The sequence below is a fragment of the Canis aureus genome, chromosome 25 (assembly GCF_053574225.1).
Source record: "Canis aureus isolate CA01 chromosome 25, VMU_Caureus_v.1.0, whole genome shotgun sequence".
In the NCBI taxonomy this organism is placed as follows: Eukaryota; Metazoa; Chordata; class Mammalia; order Carnivora; family Canidae; genus Canis; species Canis aureus.
Genome location: NC_135635.1, coordinates 32149508 through 32170701, shown reverse-complemented (window position 1 = coordinate 32170701; position 21194 = coordinate 32149508). Strand labels below are relative to the sequence as shown.

Genomic DNA, 21194 nt, shown 5'->3' with positions numbered 1-21194 from the left:
TCCTTTTCCCCCCTTCTAATTCCCAACATTCATGACATATGTGAATTGGTATGAGGAAAACATCATAATCTTGAAAGATAAGAAATAAGAGAGAAGCCTCCTTCAAGGTCTCTCCAAGTATTTTCCACTGATTTCTCTTCCTTTTCTCAATTCCTCTAGCATTTATGGTCTGAACTAAACTGCTAGAACATGTTATGTATGATCTAAATTGCTAAATTGCAATTATACCTCTATAAATTTCTGATAAGTAGTTTATCAGATTTCACCTTTTGAAAACTCATGAAGAGTTCCATCCTTTCTTGAAGGCTCTCCTTCTGTATTCCTCCCCAACTGTCTTTCCAAATGGGCCCTGAGCCAGAATTGAGTAAAAAAATCAATCATTCTAAGATCTATAGCTTAGTTGTATCCATGCAATGCAATTGGCATTTTGTCCATGTAATTTCATGGTTTTGATAATACGTTGTGGTTATATAAAATGTTATCACCAGGAAGAGCTAGGTGATGCATACACGAGAACTCTCTGTACTGTTTTGCAACTCTGACAATTCTTTTTAAAAACATTTCAGGATAAAAAATTATAAAAATCAATCATTCTGCTGGAACACAAACTATCACTAGCTGATTTCTAATTGTAAGTCATACATATATCCAACAAAGCACTAAGGTCTTGGAAGACAAAAACAAGGATATAGTTCTCTGGACTTCCCCCACAAATATTGACATTCTAGATAGGAGGACGGAGAGAGTGGAAGAGTTGGGAACATAGGAGGAAATTTCATAAACATTTGTAAATTGATAAGTGAGAGACAGGAAATCATGGATTAAATTTTGGGACTCAAAGATCCAAATTCATGGTTGCTATGCTCCTGTTTTCATCTCTTTTGGAACACTGTGGAAAAATTAATTTAAGATTATAAAATATTTGAATGGAAAAATGTCCCTGACATTGGAACAGATAACCATTACTCATATCACCATGCATGGCTGAATCTTCCTTTAAAACCTCTAACTTAACATGTGTTGCCAAATGACTAGGAAGCTGGCTCAGTTGTTAGATTCAGTTGTAATTTATGGGGTTCATAATGCACAAAAAAGTCAAATAGTTTTCAGACAAATAAATATTCACAATTTTTTATTCTTTTTAAATTTTTGGCTTTTCCTCTTAAATTACTGCCCAATGGCATAAAACAAAAGAGAATTTTAAAAAAATATTTTAAAAAACAAGGAAATGCATCATTGAGAAAAAGATGTTATCTTTCTACCCCAACAGTGGAAACTTAGGAACTTTTGTCAATAATAGAGTTCTACATACCATTCCATAAGTTTTATAAATGCCACTGTCAAAGAGCAGTTAAAAATCATTTTTCCAAGTCATTGTTCCAAAAGTAAAACTATCTTACTTTAGTTCTACATTTGCCTTAACTTGACACAGTGAAGCTTGGTGTTAATGAAAAGTTCAAGGTTATGGGTTCAATTCCTATGTGGACTGCTTAGCTTCTCTCAATAGAAAGTTCAGTATTGTGGTCTTAGGCTATATGTTTAATTTCCAGACACTTAACAATGCAGTTTAGCTGAACTGACCCCTACTATTGTCAAACATTTCATCTCAAAACCAAAGCTCAGCACGTCACAGTTGTTGAAGTATATATTCTTTTTTTAAAAGAAAACTTACCATAGAGTGAAAAATTCTAGTTGTAAGAAACCTCAGAAAAACCTCACATTTGCTTTGTCCCAGAGAGTATTTTTGGCTCACCTAATCCACTCACACTCAGATTAGCCTCATGAGGGCAGATAGCCCATCCGTTTTTTTGCCACTGTATCACCAGTACTTATGGCAGTGACTGGCACTCACTGTTTCTAACACACAGCTGGAGAAGAGCTCTATGCATTTTCAATGTTGCAAACACCTATTTCAAATGGAAATTGAGTACTTAGCAAGCTTAACACAATGGTTCCCAAAACGTGGTCCCCAGACTAGCAGCATCAGAATCATCTGGGAACTTGTTAGAAATACAAATTCTCTGACTCTACTACAGATCTACTGAACCAGAGCCTCTGGGGATGGGGTCCTGAAACATGTATTTGAACAAGCCCTCCGTGTGATTCTGAGGTAGGCTAAAGTTTGCTAGCAACTGGGATAACCCAATGAAGAAAATCTCTTTCCAAACTCAGTGGGGATTTGCAGTGGCAGTTCCGAATCACATAAATCCTTCCATTTTAGTGCAGAAGTGTACATTCAAATCCTGGATGAGTGTCTGAAAAATTACTTCCTTCCTTTTTTAAAACAAGATTTATTTATTTGAAAGAGAGAGAGAGAGAGAGAGAGACTGAGAGTGCTTGTGGTCTGAGTGTGGCAAAGAGAGAAGAAGAGAATCTCAGGCAGACTCTATCTCAAGACCCTGAGATCATGACCTGAGCTGAAATCAGGAGTCAGATGCTTACCTGACTGAGTCAGCCAGGTGCCCCTAAAAAACAACTTTTTGTAGAGAATAGATACTTGGACCAATAAAAGCTGATCACGGTTATGCACTTTATATAATGATATACCTTGAATCCTAAGAATATGAGACAAAAACAAGAAATGCTAAATATAACATTAAGCAAGGGATTATAACTGTAAGCCATCCTCCCACATCACTCTTTCTAAGGCAAATCTAAATAGAATTTATTTAATGAACACAGAAGTAATGTGATATGCTGGTAATGTCCTCACACTTAGAGCCAAAGACCTTTGTTTTTCTTTACTGGCTATAAATTACCCAAAAAAACTCATTGGGATTCTTAATCATTTCAGTGAGCTAAATTATACCAAAGTGGAAAATTCTATGCATGAATAAGAGCATCAAGGGCCCATAATGTTTAAAACCAACATATTTCTAGATGACAGAAAATAAAGAAGGGTGATACATATACTAGATCCAAAAGTCTCCAGAATAGGCCAGGAGAATAGATGAAATCTAACGAAACTATGTTTAAAAGGATGAAAACTGGAGGGTATTATGCTGAGTGAAGTAAGCCAGTCGGAGAAGGACAAACATTATATGTTCTCATTCATTTGGGGAATATAAATAATAGTGAAAGGGAAAATAAGGGAAGGGAGAAGAAATGTGTGGGAAATATCAGAAAGGGAGACAGAACGTAAAGACTGCTAACTCTGGGAAACAAACCAGGGGTGGTAGAAGGGGAGGAGGGCGGGGGGTGGGAGTGAATGGGTGACGGGCACTGGGTGTTATTCTCTATGTTAGTAAATTGAACACCAATAAAAAAAAAATAAATAAATAAATAAATAAATAAATAAAATAAAGCAGAAAAAAAATAAAAAAAAATAAAAGGATGAAAATAAACTTCTAACCTGGGTTAAAGATTTTATTTATTTATTCATGAGAGACACAGAGGGAGAGGCAGAGACATAGAGGGAGAAGCAGGCTCCCTGCAGGGACCCCTATGGGGGACTCGATTGCTGGACTGCTGGGATTTTTCTTTTTTAAGATTTTATTTATTTATTCATGAGAATCAGAGAGAGAGAGAGAAAGAGAGAGAGAGAGAGAGAGAGAGAAAAGCAGGCTCCATGCAGGGAGCCTGACATGGGACTCTATCCCAGGACTCCAGCATCAGGCCCTGGGCTGAAGGTGGCGCTAAACCGCTGAGCCACCCAGGCTGCCCTGGGATTTACACCTTGACCTGAAGGCAGACGTTCAACCACTGAGCCACCCAGGCATCCCTACACCTGGACTAAACGTACAAAAATATAAGTTTGGGAAGATTTGACACAGCAACACCATATATTAAAACAAAACTAAACAAAACAAAACAAACTTCATTTGCAATAACCTCCCCATGAGCCAACAGTGCATCTGCTGTCACCCAGAAGGCAACAATGACCTTAGGATATCTTAACAAAAGCAGGATGTATAGCCACAGATTCAGAGCTGTGCTTTGATCTGGTCTGGATGTCCCATTTCTGAAATGTCTGCATTCTCCTCCAGGTCCCATACTTCATGGGGTGCACAGATCAAGTGAAACAGCCAGAATGGTGCTGTGGCTAGAAACCACTCTCTGTAGGGCAAATGCAGTAACTATGAGTAACCAGACTGTGGAAGAGAAAACTCAGCATGAGTCCAGGCACGCTAGCTATCTTCAAATGTCTTAAGAGCTGTCACAAGAAAGAGGCATTGAAATGCCCCCATGTAACTCTGAGGGTAAGCTTCAAGTCAATGAGTAGAAGCTAATGAACTACCTTTGGTTCCAAAGGTAAAGTAACAAGCAGGAATAACTATTGTGATAGTTTTATGTACCAGTTTGGCTGGGCTAAAGCAGTGCCCAATGATTTAATCACAGATTACGGTAAGAGTAACTGTGAAGGTACTTTGTGGATGTGGTTAACATCTACAGTCAGTTGACCTTAAGTAAAGGAGATTAACTTTAATAATGTGGGTGGGCCTCATCCAATTACTGGAAGGCCTTTAGTGCAAAAACCTAGGTTTCCAGAGTGAAAGAAATTTGGCCAAAAGATTACAACATTAACTCCTGCCTGAGCTTCCAGCCTGCCAGCTTGCTCTATAGATAACAGTTTTGCTAGCATAAATAAGCAAATAAATAAATTGTGTGTGTGTGTCCTTATTCTGTTGGTTCTGTTTCTCTGGAACAGACTGCCAACTGTTCAAGGATAGAATGGTCTACATCAAGTCATACTGAGTTCCTTTCACTGGAGATATTCAGGTGCAGCTGAGGAAATGACTTTAGTTATAATAAGGAGATCATTAAAATATATCTCTGTTAATAAAATTATAAAGCATGGATAGCCCACACTGAGTCTAACTCAATTTATTCATTTTATTGAGGATCCAGTCTGTGTCAAATATTGTGTGAGGGTCTGGGGACATAATGATGAGTAGGTATATACCTACTGTTCTCCTTTGTTGGAATGGACATGAATTTTGTAGCATATGCAACTACTCTAGAACATAAAGGTGATGTCCAACAGATACTTGTTAAATGAGTAACTGAATGAATGTGAAATATATTCTAAGATTGTAGGGAAATATATAGATACATACATTCATATATTATTTTTTTTTCTTTTTTTTTCATTTATATATTATTTGAGAAGCCTTTCAATTAAAAATATTTTCATGTCTTACACTTTAATTTTTTAATAAGGATAGGATTTGATCCTCAAAAAATATATATACCATGTCACGCTTCCTTCCCCAATAAGGCATAAGTCTGAATTACTTTCCTAAACTCTTCTCGCATATTGACCTCTTCCATACTGATCCTCAAAAAAAAACCCCAACTCAATGTTTATTCATTTCACATATTTCAAAGGGCAAACTCTTAAGGCATAGAAACTGCTCCCTCGGAACAGTCTGGAATGTTATGTACTCGGTAGAGGAGGAGTAACAGCCATCTGCGGGACTGTGTGTTCTCCTCGGGCTTCCAGCAATGGGACAGTCCGAGAACTCACCATACTGTTTGTCCAAAAAGAAATGTGAAGGAACTATAGGGGAAGAACTACATAGACTCTGACAACAAGAGCATGATAGTATGAAGACCGAATTCATATCACACTTGTAATTTTTCAAAGTACTTTCAAAGCTTCCTACTTGTATTGCTATATAAATAAATAAGCAAGCAAGCAAGTAAATGTATATGATAAAAAGAGGTATGAACAGGAAAAAGCTGAAGTGTTTTTTTTTTTTAAGATTTATTTATTTATTCATGCGAGACAGAGAGAGAGGCAGAGACACAGGCAGAGGGAGAAGCAGGCTCCATGCAGGGAGCCTGACATGGGACTCGATCCTGGGTCTCCAGGATCACACCCTAGGCCGAAGGCAGTGCTAAACCTGAAGTTTTAACCCCAATTCTTTCAGTAAGTACAGTTGAGTGCTTTTTTATAAAAAAAAATGAGATCATATTGACAGGACATAGTATAAAACATTCTTTTGATAACAATGAGAAATTTGAAGTGCCTGGGTGGCACAGGTGGTTAAACATCCAACTCTTGGTTTCAGTTCAGGTTGTGATCTCAGGGTCATGAGATGGAGCTGCACATTGGGCTCCATGCTCAGCGGAGTGTCTCCTGGGGATTCTCTCCCTCTGCCCATCCCACCCATGCTCTTTCTCTAAAATAAATAAATAAATAAATAAATAAATAAATAAATAAATAAATAAATCTTTTTTAAAAAATAAGAAATGTATTCCTTAGCAGAGGATGATTCATCAGTTTTTTACACTTGATTCAATGCTGTAAGACATGAAATACATTATAGGGGAACTTTCTTATATACGCAGGTTGCTGAGAATCTCACAGATAGCTGTCTTGGCTGGCAACACACCCAGGAGTCCCAGGAGGATTTGCTATGCATTGGTTATTTATTGATTATTGGAAATTTCTTATAAAAACAAAACTCATCAGGTTTTACAAGGTTCATATCCTAAAATTCCAATGATCACCTCATTTCCTAAAAGGAGGTGTTCAAAAGAATGTGGAAAAGAATGAGGTGATACAGAATGAAAACATTTAGTAGCAAAACTGCAAGAGTCATAAACTAGGATTCTAGACTTGGCTGTGCCCCAAGAAGCTGGGTGATCTATGTAACAACCTCTCACTCATAGGTATGTACAGAAGCTTTACATATTTGCTTGCTCCATGCTGAAATTACCTTTCAGACTACTTTGTGTTTATAATGTAACTGCTCTCATTTTTTAATGGGATGGAAGAAATTATAGCCGGTTTTCTGAAACCACATCAATTTTCAAAGGCAGCTGTAGCAACAGAGATGCGTTTGCACTGGAATTTTGGCTTCAAGGACAGTACCACTTTGAAAATTTGGCTGATTTCCCCAAACTCATAAGTTGGAGAAATACCAGGAATAAAAAGGGGAATTACATGGATGATTTACAATTTTCTTCACTCCCTTTCCTTAAAGTTAGTCCTTGTCAGTTGCCAAGAAAACAAGTTGAGAGCAAAATGGAACCAAGCGATGACTGACAAGTAACTACAGGAAACTATTCCAATGAATAAATTAGCCATAAGTTAAAAATAAAGGACACCTGAATTTTAATAATATATTCCAATAGAAAAATGCAGGGACAGAGGTATGTCCTTTTGGCTTTGATAAACATCTTGATTTTGTTTTGTTTTGTTTTCCACATTGTTTCCTCCTTCATTATATTTTCCTTAACAAAAATCTAAGAATTGGTCATTGCCAACCTAAAAGACGCTTACCCACCAACTAACAACTGATTTTGATTTTAATTTCTTCTTTCCTTTTAATTATTTCTTTTTCTTTCCTTTTACTAAACCCTCACCATTTCCTATCTTTGCTTTTCTTCCTGGGCATACAATAAAGGTCAGTATGACTTATAGCTTGCACCAAAGTCTGGTTTTTACACATACACCTGCCATTTGAAAATACCCTTTTGTTCCTGTTGGGATAGAAGAAACAAATGAAAATCAACTCACCTAGGCTGTTCATCTCTTTTTGCTTTTCTATGTTTGCAGGTAAAAGAAAGTCTTAATGCTTGAAAGCCACAGGTAACCATATCATTAACATTTTATGACAGGAAAACAGCTAGTTTTCTAGCCCCATCCAAACCTGTCTCAATGCCAACTTCCTCTCGTTGGCCTAGCCCTTTAAAAGCCAATTTTTTTCTCTAACCCCCAACTAACTATACAAGGAACCACCAATGGGCCTCATCTCTGATAATCCTTCAAATTCAACAACCGCCTAGGAAATGCATGCACACACACACACTCACACACACACATACATGTGTCCAGGAGCTGTGGAATTTCTGTACCCACCTTTAGACACAATCTGTCCCTCTTCTTACCCAAATTTTTAAAGAAAATTTACCATTAAGGTTATATAATTTTAAAGCAAGAATGACCAAGAACTTGAAGAGCTGATTGAGAATTTAAGTAGGTAACAAAACAAAAAACAAAGTAGGTGCTACAGGAGTGTTGTCAGTGCAAATCACATGTGCTTTCATGTGATATACACAGCTGAGGCCATTTCCTATACTTGTGGCTTTGAAACTGGACCTGGAGCCTACATGTTATTGAAGTCACAGATCAACTTGTTTTATCTTCCCAATGAGTTCATTTTAGTCACTATTTGGCTGGGGGTATCACTTTTATTTTCAAACATAGAAGCATTATAGAACAACATTAAGTTTTGCCTAGTTTTTATGTAATTGAGAAAGCATGCAAAATAATTATATGATCATAATGAGATGCTTATATACTCCAAACTGCCTAGATCTTTCTCTTCTTTCAGAAGTCCTTTGAAAATGATGTTCAAGCATCATACTACACCATTCTCAATAAATGGAACGAACTGGCATATAGCTACACATAGAGAAAAACTTCTAAAATACAAGGTTGGGGGATGCCTGGGTGGCTCAGTCAGTTGAGCAACCAATTCCTAGTTTCAACTCAAGTCATGATCTAAGGGTCATGGGATCAAGTCCTGCATCAGGCTTCAGAATCAGCAGGGTGTCTGCTTGAGATTCACTTTCCCTCTTCCCCTCCCCCAAGCTCACACTCCCTCTCTCTCTCTCTCTCTAACATAAATAAACAAATATTTAAAATGCAAAGATTGGTTGTATAACATAAGGAAACTGACCTCCTCAAGATACTTTCGATATTGGTGTTTTCATTTAATATATGTGCAATCTCATGTACATACCCCAGCCATAAAGCACACATATATGTTAAAGCAGTATTTGGTACTTACTAGAAGAGTCATATTTAAAATCAGAATTGTCTCTGTCCCACTAAAAAATAAAATGAAAAAAAAGGTTTTCAAAACTTTTTTATAATTGAGAGAGAGAGAGGAGAAAAGCAAACAGAACAAGGAAACAAATTAAAAAGGGGGAAAATAAATCACTCCTCTCTGTGCCAAGTAAAAATATATCACAAGTTTGTTTGTGTTCAGCCCCCAATTTATAACTCAGCAATCTGAATCTATGAACTTAAGCCTTCACGGATGAGTGCACCAATTGGCTTTTGAATTAGAGGATAGCATTACTCAATTAACTTTGAGACTAGCCCTTTCAAGAAATATATTTAGCGATGGCACAACAATATTTCAATTCTAAAATGAGAATGTCAGCTGTGAAACTAAATTTAAAATTTCAGTGGCTTTTCTCTCAGCTACTCCCGCACTTACTACAAATTTGAATAAGATGAAGCCGGGAAGCATTTAAATAAATATGATGTGCATTCTAGGTTTTATTGCAGGTAGCACTGCTTTAATCACTTGGAGCCTGTCAAATTATAGGCTGACACACACAAGTAAGGAAATCTATGTCCCACATGCCATGTTATTAGCGCTCTACTCTCAGCCAGTGAAAGGAAATGTTTACCCTGCTGGGGCAAGAGAAAATGCAATGGGCTGGGACACTGTGGCTCTGTGGTCTGCAGCATCCCCCACAGTGCTCACCATGCTGAGTCAGCAAGCAAGCTCCCCTGAAGACAGAACTGTAAGGTAAAATTAGACAGAAAAGGAAAGAATCCTCCCAATACAGAAGACCATGTAAATACTGATATATATATAATATATATATACACACACACACACACACACACACACACACACACATCACATGTTCCTTCAGTGCTCCTTAAGAATCAACATATTACTAAATTTTGCCTGTGCTAACATCACTTCTATGGTCAACCTGTCAACCAAAAATTTCTGGTTAGTGTTAAATTCTGTTTTAAACACAGAGGGCTTATCTATTACGTGGCTTAAGAAGCTGTCTACTACATACCAGAAGCACTTTCAAATTTAAGGCTGATGATTTATTGATGACACAAACATATTTCTGGCTGTTTTTTCAAGATATAAGCCACAAGAAGTATTGTTATGATCACTAGTAGTCACACCATAATTGACATTAACCAGACTTTGGATTCAAAAGACAGAGAAAATTGGATACTGCTGAAAATTTGATATTGCTGTTTTCATTTAATATATGTGCAATCTCATGTACATAAATGTACACGTACAGAAAATCTGTGTGTGTGCATGTGTGTGTGTATGTTTGTGCATGTGTACATGCTTAGGGTATGCAAAGTAGCAATATAGAATTTTTGCCTTATAAACTTCCTGAATTTAATGAAAACTAAAATGCCCACTTGAATGTAAATGTATCTTTGATTGCATGTTTTCACTAGAAAACTTACAAATCAAAATGAGCATACCTCGAAAAGCTATAATATTATAAGCTAATACTGGAGCATTTACTACGTGCCAGGTGCTTTTCTAAGACATCTGCATCTAATAGGTTATTCAATACTAACAATTCTTTGAGATAGGCACGATTAGATCCTTTTTAAAAAGATTTTATTTATTTATTTATTATTTATTTATTTATTTATTTATTTATTTATTTATTTATTTATGAACATGTGAGCAGGGGGAGAAGCAGAGAGAGAGGGAAAAGTAGACTCTGCACTCAGCATGGAGCCCAAGGGGGGCTCGATCCCACAACCCTGAGATCATGACCTGAGCCAAAATTAAGAGTTAGAGGCTTAACCAACTGGGCCACTCAGGTGCTCCTATATCCTTTCTATAGTTGATGGACTTGAGAAGTTAAGTAACTTGCCAAAGTTCCCACATTCACACCACTAATAAAGTGTAGAATTGGAAGTCAGACTAATAGTGAAACCCCAGACCTCCTACTCCCAACTCCAGTCTACACTGCTCTCTAATTGCAAATGGACAACATGATCTTTATCCCAATTTCTAATTTGGTAGTGAGTGTGGGGAAAAAGTAGATGGTACATGTAAGACTTGAAGCCTCTGAAGCAGTGCAATCAGAGACACTCCATTTCTACTTTCCAAGATCACAAGCTGGCTCCCTCCAAGAATGCTTCCTCTGCTGGGTGTCTGGAGAGAAACAGATTGTTGAGCCCATGGGAAGATCATGATGATCTGTGGGGAGGCATTTGAGAAAACAAGGAGCTGCAGTGACATCCTAGCAGGTATAACCTCGTACAGACTAAAAAAAAAAAAAAAAAAAAAAAAGCTACGTATAAGGTTGATACAGACTATAAGTGAGATCATAATGCTAAGAGTCTTTCTCTGATTGAATTATTTCACTTAGCATAATACCCTCTAGTTCCAACCATGTCATTGCAAATGGCAAGATTTCATTTTTCCTCACTCATATGTGAAATTTAAGAAACAAAACAGAGGGCCACAGGGGAAGAGAGGAAAAAATAGAATAAGACGAAATCAGAGAGGGAGATAAACCATAAGAGACTCTTAATCAGGGCAGCCTGGGGGGCTCAGCGGTTTAGCACTGCCTTCAGCCCAGGGCCTGATCCTGGAGACTCAGGATCAAGTCCCAAGTCAAGCTCCCTGCATGGAGCCTGCTTCTCCCTCTGCCTGTGTCTCTGCCTCTCTCTCTGTCTCTGTCTCTCTCTCTGACTCTCATGAATAAATAAATAAATAATCTTTAAAAAAAGAGACTCTTAATCATAGAAAACAGACTGAAGGTTGCTGGATGGGAGGGGGTGGGGGGATGAGGTAACTAACTGGGTGATGGGCATTAACGAGGGCACGTGATGTAATGAGTACTAGGTGTTATATAAAACTGATGAATCACTGACCTCTATCTCTGAAACTAACAATACATTATATATTAATTAATTGAATTTAAATTTTAAAAGTTTTTAGAAAGATTGATACAGCCTGTAGGATAGAAAAGTGAATGTGTCGTACAGTTACTGGTAGAGATATCATATATCTTTATTAATAAAGAATTAGAATAAACATGAGTTCAATAGTGCTACTATCAGGTTTCAGTGTTGATAAATACGAAGTACTCTCTGGTTCTTTTCACTTAATTATGCGAAAAACTCTCAGAATTGTCTCCCATGCAAAAGTCAAACCAGTACTACCTTTAAATGTGAGGTGTGGTCACCAGGTCTCAGGAAGACAGTCTAATGTCGAAATAGGTAAACACTGTGTATCGATGACAGACAAAAAGCAATTGTTTAAGGCATATATTCTATCATTGTCATTGTCGCCTACATGAAAATAAATACAAATGGTAGAATGTATATAAGGTGGATGGAAAAACCAGTCCAAAGAACATGCATTAAGAATTATAAGACTTTCCAGTTAGAAATTTAGTGAACAAGTCCAACTTCTGTATTTTACATAAAATAAAACCATGGTCAATAGAATCTAGATTGTGCATGCAGGTGTATCTTCAGCTGTGGGTGTGAAGAACTGCCCCTAGAGAGAATTATGGAGTGAGAAGACATAAAATGGGTATGTAGGACCCTGAAAGCCCTGGGCTCTGAGAAGTGGGCCAATGAAGAGCCCTCCATGAAAGCAGCTGGTTAAAGACAATGGAGCCATAGCAAGAAAGCCAAGCAATGTGAAGTCATGAGAGCCTGGGAGGGAAGGAATTTTAGGAAAGAGTAAGTGAGTGGTTGTGCCAAATAGTAAAAAAAAAGTTCTAAGAAGAGTAGAACTAGGAAACGTTCCTTTAGATTTGTTGGTTATTGATCAGTCATGACCTAGCAAAAGCAGTTTCAGAAACATGACTACAGTGGAAGATTGCCATGTTTTAGGTAATGAATGAAAGGTAAAAACAGTTAAGACAGTAAGGCCAGAGCCCACATTCTATAAGTTTGGAAAAGAGAAAAAGATGGTGCAGTGGTCAAAGAAATGCTTAAGGGGAAACTGTTGGTGGAGAATGAGAGAAATAATTGAAGCAGTAAGAGAAACAATTTGAGAGAAGACTAAAGAAATAGGTAGAGTTCAGGCTGATGAAGCTTGATGAAGAGGATGTATGGAGCTTGCTCTGAGACAGTAAAGATAGGAAATGGGTGGCTATACATACAGCTAGTTAGTTCTCCCCACCAAAGTTTAATTTTTATGCTTAACTTTCCCAACCATATGGAATTGATTTTGGTAAATGATCAAAGTTCTAAAAATTCCCTTCTTTTACTGCCTATGGTAAGGTTTGAATGAATGAGTAATAAACAGGGAGCCCCAGGCCTAGACCCTCCACTCACGAAGGACTCAGACAAGCTATTGTTGGCAGCACAGGCTCCCACACAGTCCCTTCCCTTCTTTCTCCATGCACTGGAACAGCTTCCTCATTCTCCAGATCCTTCCACCAGCTACGGAAATTAGGTTCTCACGCCATCGGAAAACACTGAGGAGATTAATGGGGAGGAGTTCAACTATCTTCAATCTTGTGAAGGCAGTTTTTAAGCCTTGCCAACTATCTTATTTTCTTTGTTTGGTTTCTGCCAGAGGCAAGAGTGAGCAGTAAGAAGAAAGGGTGACGCAGAAGAGAGCACTTTTTAGAAAATTAAAAGAAAAAGAGAGAGAGAGAAAGACTTAGAATAGGGAAGATTTACTGCTGAACTTAAACCAGAGTGCTGGATTAGAAAAGAGAGGTTGGTCACAGAATTAAAAACTACTCACGTGTGTTTATTTAAGATTATGTGGATTACCTATTATATTGGACGACCCAAATGCATTTCCCTCTATACACAGGCTCCTACTAGATATCTGTTTGAGTCTTTTCCTAAACCCAGAGCTCTGTGTGCAAAGTCAATTATGATTCTTTCCTCCAGTAAGAGATCAAGACAATGTGGTCTAAGAAGCCATGTTGCCCTTAGATTTTAGCAACATCTACTTCAGCAGTATTCTTTAATTATAAAGTCTGAGATACATTTTTCAAAATTGGATCAGATACATTTTCACATCTGTAATTTCCCCCTTAATCTTTAAGGTCTTACAAGACTTTTCTTAGGTGAGGAATAAAAAAAAAAAAAAAGTCTCTGAATTACTAGTGTAAGCCACAATACGATCATTTAAATTCACTCCAGAGACACTGGCAATATCTATCTTGCTTGAGGTCGTGAATTCTACCCACCATTTGCTTCAACGTGGATGGAACTGGAGGGTATTATGCTGAGTGAAGTAAGTCAGTCGGAGAAAGACAAACATTATATGTTCTCATTCATTTGGGGAATATAAATAATAGTGAAAGGGAAAATAAGGGAAGGGAGAAGAAATGTGTGGGAAATATCAGAAAGGGAGACAGAACATAAAGACTGCTAACTCTGGGAAACGAACTAGGGGTGGTAGAAGGGGAGGAGGGCGGGGGGTGGGAGAGAATGGGTGACGGGCACTGGGTGTTATTCTGTATGTTAGTAAATTGAACACCAATAAAAAAAAAAAATGAGGTCGTGAATTCTACATTTTCCCCAATCCTAACCCCCAAATTTTAGAAGTGCTGGGTAATAATGCAATTCTGTTTCTTGAAAGGATATACTCATTCAACAAGGATTTATTAAGCACTCAACACATGCTTGACATTGGGCTGGCTGCTACAAATACCGAGATGAACGAGATACAAAGTTGGTCCCACAGGATCTTGCATAGAGAAAAAAGGAAAACTATATTTTTTCATTTCCACAATCTGATTTCTTTGGAGGTTTATTTTATACACTTCCTCAGAATACCAAGACCTATGATATATCCATTGCTTTGTGTATTGTTGGCAGAGCTGCTTCATCATCAATAAGCAAAAAAGTACATAAACCTGGTTATGCAAAGTAAAAGTTCTAGATAAAGAGAAAGAGACTTCACCTAAAAGAGCAACACATGAGACTATGAGAAATGCCAACCATCATCCTGTCTAATCCCAGGAGGCAGTATCAAAGACACACACACACACACACACACACACACACACACAGAGTACGAAGACTATAACAAAAAACTTACCTGACTTGCCCACACCTGCTCTCCCAAATATTGCCAGTTTGACCTCTGCACTTTTAGCCATGCCGGGTGTCCGTAAATAATTCACTGTCGTTCAAACTAAAAAGCTGAGAAAATCTTTTTGCTTCCAGCCTTAGGATTCACCATATCATTGTAAATCTGCAATCCCTGAACAAAAGAGATTTGGAGACTCATAAGTGACTGAAGAAAGGAATTAGTGTTTAGTAAGCACCTTATACATGCCAGCCACCATTCCCTTGATCAACATTTTCCATTTTGATCTTCATCGCAATCCTGTGAAAGGGTGATAGTCCTTTACTACAAACCAGTCAGCTAATAAGTGACAGACTCATGACCTGAACTCAGTTCTCTTTGGTTCTAAAACATATGCATTTTCATACAAAATAGCATTATTTAAGTCGCGTTTTTATGAAGGCACTGTTTTTTGGTCACTAACTGATAACAAGTACTTGAAGTATGTGAATACTTGTATTTATCATGCGTCATTAAATACCCAATACACAACTCGTATGACGGGGAGAGTCACATTTGGAATTCTTTCTATTCCATAGGGCTGAATAATATATTTTCATCTTAATCTATCCTACTGTAATGATTGGATTTGTACTTCAAGGTCAAATTTGGGCTCAGTTCACACTAGATCACATGATTGGGTCATGTGACAGGTATACATGTTCCAGGAATTGATATATACTATCTAGTTTATATTTTTATATTTTTCTGGGCACAATGCCCCTGGTACACATATTTGATTCCTTTTTTATAACAACTTTAACACTGAACACTGTCCAATACTTAGGAAATGACATTACATACAATGTAAGCACATTATATAGAGGTGAGTGTTGTAGGAATGACACCTAGGTTCTTAGTACCACGAATATGTGAAGTTGGAAAGAGCCTTGGGCTCAACCGAAGGAATCCTCCAGCCATCAGACAACTGTCTTGCGTCTGATTTACCACTTGCGGGAACTTGGGGTCAGTGCTGGTGAGTAGACATCAAGTCAAATTTTTGTTTACATTCATTCAGAAGCCTTCACGTAGCCTAGCAGCTATTAGGACCCTCTGTCCCATCCTAGGTTACTACTTCCTAGGAAAAGGAGACCTGGACCTTCCCTTGTTCTTTATGAGCTGTATGGTCTTGTTTTTGACTCTTGCCTGCTCTCTCTCTTTTTTTTTATAATAAATTTATTTTTTATTGGTGTTCACTTTGCCAACATACAGAATAACACCCAGTGCTCATCCCGTCAAGTGCCCCCCTCAGTGCCCGTCACCCATTCACCCCCACCCCCCGCCCTCCTCCCCTTCCACCACCCCTAGTTCGTTTCCCAGAATTAGGAATCTTCATGTTCTGTCTCCCTTTCTGATATATCCTACCCATTTCTTCTCCCTTCCCCTATATTCCCTTTCACTATTATTTATATTCCCCGAATGAATGAGACCATATAATGTTTGTCCTCCTCCGATTGACTTATTTCACTCACCCACCAGTTCCATCCACGTTGAAGCAAATGGTGGGTATTTGTCGTTTCTAATGGCTGAGGAATATTCCATTGCCTGCTCTCTTTACCACACGCAGCCCTCTTTGCTGGTACTTGTCATGTGATCACCAAAAGCATGGCATCCACTGCGTTCACTAGTTGAGATATGTCCTGACAAACTAACCTATCAAAATTCATCACGATTCTCTCTATTCTTGGCACCGTGGCTGCACAGCCACTCACAGCAAGACTCACATCTCTCACAGGAACTGGAGACTCCCTCGTTCTGAACTTCAGCAATCAGGGTTTTAAGCCTAAATATAAGACTTCACTCTCATCATGTTAAACTTAATCACATCAGTGATTCATTCATTTCATCCTCTCTTCCTTTTTTTTTTTTTTCAGACTGCAAAGATATTTTTGCAACACAAATCTGTTATCTAACGTGTAAACGGCTCCTGCCAGGGTTTTGTCATCTACAACTTTTCAAAAGAGTTTCTCAAAAGAAAGGATAAGGTAAAAATCCTCCTGCGAAAAGTATTCTACAAAGACATTAATGCGTAATTGTTTTCTTCCTGATGTATCTTAGCCATGGACTTGGACCTAACTAACTTTGAACTTGCTGATTCCCAAAGGACCAGAGCTTCCTCTGAAGGATAAAGAGGTCAATATCTAAATTAGCTATTGTTTATCTCACCCCCAGTAACAAAAAAAATTTCTCTGTAATCGCTAATAGTATGAAAACCAGAAGCTTTAACATCTGCAATTTGTCCAGGCCCCTACTTTTGGCTCAAGATAAAAGAATTTCCTTATTTGTCATTTTAATGTATTCATTAAGGAAAGACCCTATGCTTAAACCTCAGAGCCTCATCACAGAAGCATCACAAAAGCAGAATATATTGAGATACATAACTATATAAATTCTAAATGAGAATGGCAAGCATTTCTTTGAAACATAGACCATGGGAGGGTCTGAAGCTTGTATAAACAACAATTTGTTATTTCATGCAAAATCGCTCATTCCCATGCACATAAAACCTAAGTAATTATCTATCTGATTTATAGTTCATGAAAGTAGCCATCAAATGTGATTTGTAAAAACAACATTTGCTAAGTCAAGTATTTCATTAACTCCCAAATGGCCTCAGCAGTACAGGAATTTCACATAAGAGAGAGAAATTGTGTAGGTTAATTTTTTCACTTATAAAGATACAGCTGCTTATTGTCAAGCTTATGTTTAGAAAAATCACTTAAAGGAAGACACAAGCTGACATGTACCTTTCAACAGCTTGTTTTTCACATAAAAATGTGAGGTTACATTTGACAAAGATATAAAACAAAGATAAATGTGCAAATTGTTGCAACAAGTGACCTTTTGCCAATTCCTGATGTTCAAAATAGTTTATGATCCAAGATCTTCCATAACGTGGGCCTAAAAACATTTGTTTTAATTATTGTATAGTAATATCCTGGCTGGGTCTAGGAGCTGCCATCGACTTACTATGTGGATGGTGCTTTCCTAAGACAAAAACTTCTGAGTTTCTATCGCTCCTAAAACTAAAATCACATGTAAATATTTAAGAGATTTAAAGCATAGTGATTGCCCCCCTCAACACATAAAAGAATTAAAAGAAAGCTTAGAAAGAAGAAGAAGAAAAAAGAAGCTAGCCTCCAAATCTTAAGTCATTATTAATACATTCATTGATCATTCCACAATCATGCTAACCACAGACAAACAAAAGTGGCTACCTTCCAGGAGCTTACAATCTGTTAGACCTGTGACATTTCGGTCACCAATAACCTGATTTTTTTTTTTTTTTTTTACATTTATTGAAAGAAAGGATTCATTCATCATTCCCAAGACTATATTTATCAAAATTTCTGCTTTCCACTTCCTCTCTGGTGGGTGGGTGGTGGGGGGGTAGCAAGCAAGCATCTTTATAAGATAACAGTTTTTCTAACTTCTGTATTTGTCATCAAATAAAGCGCAGCTGTTTAGGCAAGCAAAGCGTCCAGCCTGGTGGTGGGAATGAGATCCTCTTCTCCAGCTCTGAGATCAAGTTCTCCTCCTCTCCCTTCCTCAGCTCTCCCTCCTCTTGCAACGCAGCCCCCGCCGCGACCAGGGCAGTCGTGCAACGAACGCCCTGCGGGGACAGCTTTGCTCCAAAAGCAACAGGTCTCGCAGAGTGATCACCAAGCCCGTCGCGGACGGCGGGCCACCCGCTCTCCACCTGGAGCGCCCTGCCCTGCAGCCTGAGTCCAGAGGGCATTGGCTCCGCCTGGCCGGGAGGGCGCTGGCAGGCTCGGGGCGCCGGGCTCACAGCTGCCTCGCTCTCCGCGAGCCCCAGGCCAGGACGGCCGACCGCAGGCCAAGCGCTCGGGGGAAGGGGGGTCGTCCCGAAAGAGCCACCTGGGCGCGTGCGTGACACTCACCTGTTCACACTCTGCAGGCCCGGGAGAGCCGCGGTCCCCCGCAAGTTGGGAATCGGCCCCCCGGGACCGCGAAGCAGCGCGGCCGCGGCCGGCGTTCCCCAGGCTCGGGGCCGCGGGGGCGCGCGGGAGCCGCCGCTGCAGCTGCGGGCGCCGACGGGGCGGCGGGGTCCGGGCGCGGGCGCGGGCGCGGGCGCGGGCGCTCGCCGGGACTGGCGGCCGGGGGACTGCGGCAGGACGCGAGCTCAGCCCGGCCGGGCCGCCGAGATGCTGCAGTGCGGCGCGGCGGCGCCCCCTGCTGGGGCCGGGGCGCGATCCTCCCGCGACACCGGCCCCCGCGCGCTGCAGCCCCGCCGCCTGGGGCGCCTTCCCGCTCCGCCCGGCCGCCGGGTCCCCCCCACGAGGACCTCTCTCCTCGCTTGAAACTCTTGGCGTGAAAGCCTCGCTCTCTCCGAAAGCCTCCATTCCTTACTTCCGACGATGCTTACTGAGACATCCCCTTGGGGCACCTTTGAGTTCTCCCCGTGCTACCCAACAGGAAATTGAAAGAGGAGATAAATAACTTGTCCAAGGCTAGTAAATGGTTGCAATGAAATCCAGGCCGGATTGGAAGCTGAGAGATGCTAGGAGCGATCTAAAGTACTGAATGTAATGGAAATTTATAGTTATTGTCATTTATAGTTATATATAGTTATAGTGACTAATACAGTTAACATTATAATACTATATACAGTTATACAATACTATATGGCGTAAATAACTAATATAGTTATTTATAGTTATACATATCTGACAAAGCTCCAAAAGCTTCACCATCTCCTTTCCATGATGGGCCTTTCTAATGTTTGAATAGGAGTCACACTCCACCATCCTCAGAACCTAACGAAGATGATTATTAATATTGGTGCTGCACTAGACCTGCTTTCATCCCTCGTCTCGTTTGAGAGTGACACCCTCCCTTGAGCACTAGTATTATAATTATTAGCCTTTCACAGATGAGGAGGTGAGTTTCGGAGAGGTTAAATGATTTCCCAAAGACTATGAAACTTCGGATCAAAGGAGCAGGAAACACAAGGCTATTATTTCATGCCTTCAGATTTGGGGTGTTCTTACCAGGATACTAGGTGGCCTCCAGAAAACCACTGCAATATAGAGCAGACAGGGAGCTAGCACTCAGGGAACATCTGCAGTTCCCTGATGGGAGAGATGTAACCAGGAAGGCAGTTTCCAGGGCCAGTGCTGACCTGGGAAGCCACTGCTCTCAGAGTCAAGGGCCAGACTGAATGGAGATGCTGCATGGTGGCACAGGTAGGAATTGCCTAGCTGTTCAGGTGTCATCCTCCCAATCCTTTGAGAATGCACCAATGTTTTATCTTCAATGACTTTCGTGACTACGAATCTGTTTCCTCTCCACAACCCACACCTGGATAGGATGAGCCAGTTTTGTGTCCTGTAGCCTGTTAGCTGTCCTCATGTGTGCATTGTGCTCCTTTTTATTTGCCTGCTCCATTAAACCTGAACTTCCTGAATGTTGGGATCTAGTGTAGGTATCTCTGTATTTCCAGCCTCTACCATTGCGCCTGGTGCATAATGAATATTCAAGAGACAAGATGTTGAGTGAATGAAAGGAAAGAACCAGTTGTGAGAGGATAGGCTTGATTTTTCTTACATACAGAATTCAGAATGGAATAGCCAGTAAGGAGTTGAATGCCTAATGGGTCTGAAGTTTGGGAAAGAGGCCTGAGACAGAGATTTCATCATCTGGGCATACAGGAAGTCTTTGAAGTCTGGGATGTGGAAAGAATTGTCTAGGTAGATGATATAGAATTTTAAGAGATTCAATTACACAGAATCTTATGGCATTTGTGTTCGGATATAACATGTTACCTTCTTCCCCTATCAAGTTCTGTATTTCTGAATATTTATATTTATTTCTACCAACTTAAGTTGAAATGAACCCTCAGCCCCTCTTATCTAATTGGAGTTATTTAAAAGTCCCCAAACCAGGCCTTTCTTGAAGCAGTTCTTTGGGATCGTGTCTATGGACACTTTCCCTCCATATTCCCCCTCAGTCAATATGGGCCAGTACTCCTCTGTCAACTAAGGAAGTTTTTGCAGCCATGTTTCCAGTTCTTGATGTACCACACCAAGAGAAATTAAGTAGCTGTATCAGAACTTTAATCCATTGTGTTATATCTTCAGCACATATCCTATATTCAACGGGAGTGTTTCCTTTGTCTCAAAAGCAGCAAAATGGAGCCACTCCCAATGAAGATGCCTGCTTCAGGGATCAGTAAGAAAGACAGAAGACATTTTGCATTTAATGCTCCTCAATATTTGCCTTAATGGGCAGAAATTCCCCTGGGGAAAGATCTTATCATACTTAAATCCCTTAGACTGGCTGCAGGCTTAAGCTAAAACATCTAACATAAAACTAGTAAGTTGTCAGTATAACCCCCAAACACACAAAAAACTGGAATTGTGTGTG

At 39.5% G+C, this 21194-nt stretch overlaps 1 protein-coding gene across 5 annotated transcripts in view; it reads right to left on the bottom strand.

Moving 5' to 3' along the window:
* The window catches only part of RERG (RAS like estrogen regulated growth inhibitor), a 113804-nt gene extending 94938 nt beyond the window's left edge, over nt 1-18866 (bottom strand). The window contains exons 1-3 of one of the 5 annotated variants that reach the window (XM_077870950.1): nt 16284-16532; nt 14778-14942; nt 8745-8784 (exon numbers count right to left, since the gene is read on the bottom strand). In XM_077870950.1, the coding sequence (XP_077727076.1) occupies nt 8745-8756 (12 nt within the window). In that variant the 5' untranslated portion in view covers nt 8757-8784; nt 14778-14942; nt 16284-16532. Of the gene's footprint in view, nt 1-8744; nt 8785-14777; nt 14943-16279; nt 16533-18293; nt 18483-18709 lie in introns of those variants that run through there. The other 4 variants (XM_077870951.1, XM_077870953.1, XM_077870952.1 and 1 more) reach the window with 4 other exon arrangements.
* Between the last annotated feature and the right edge of the window lie 2328 nt (nt 18867-21194).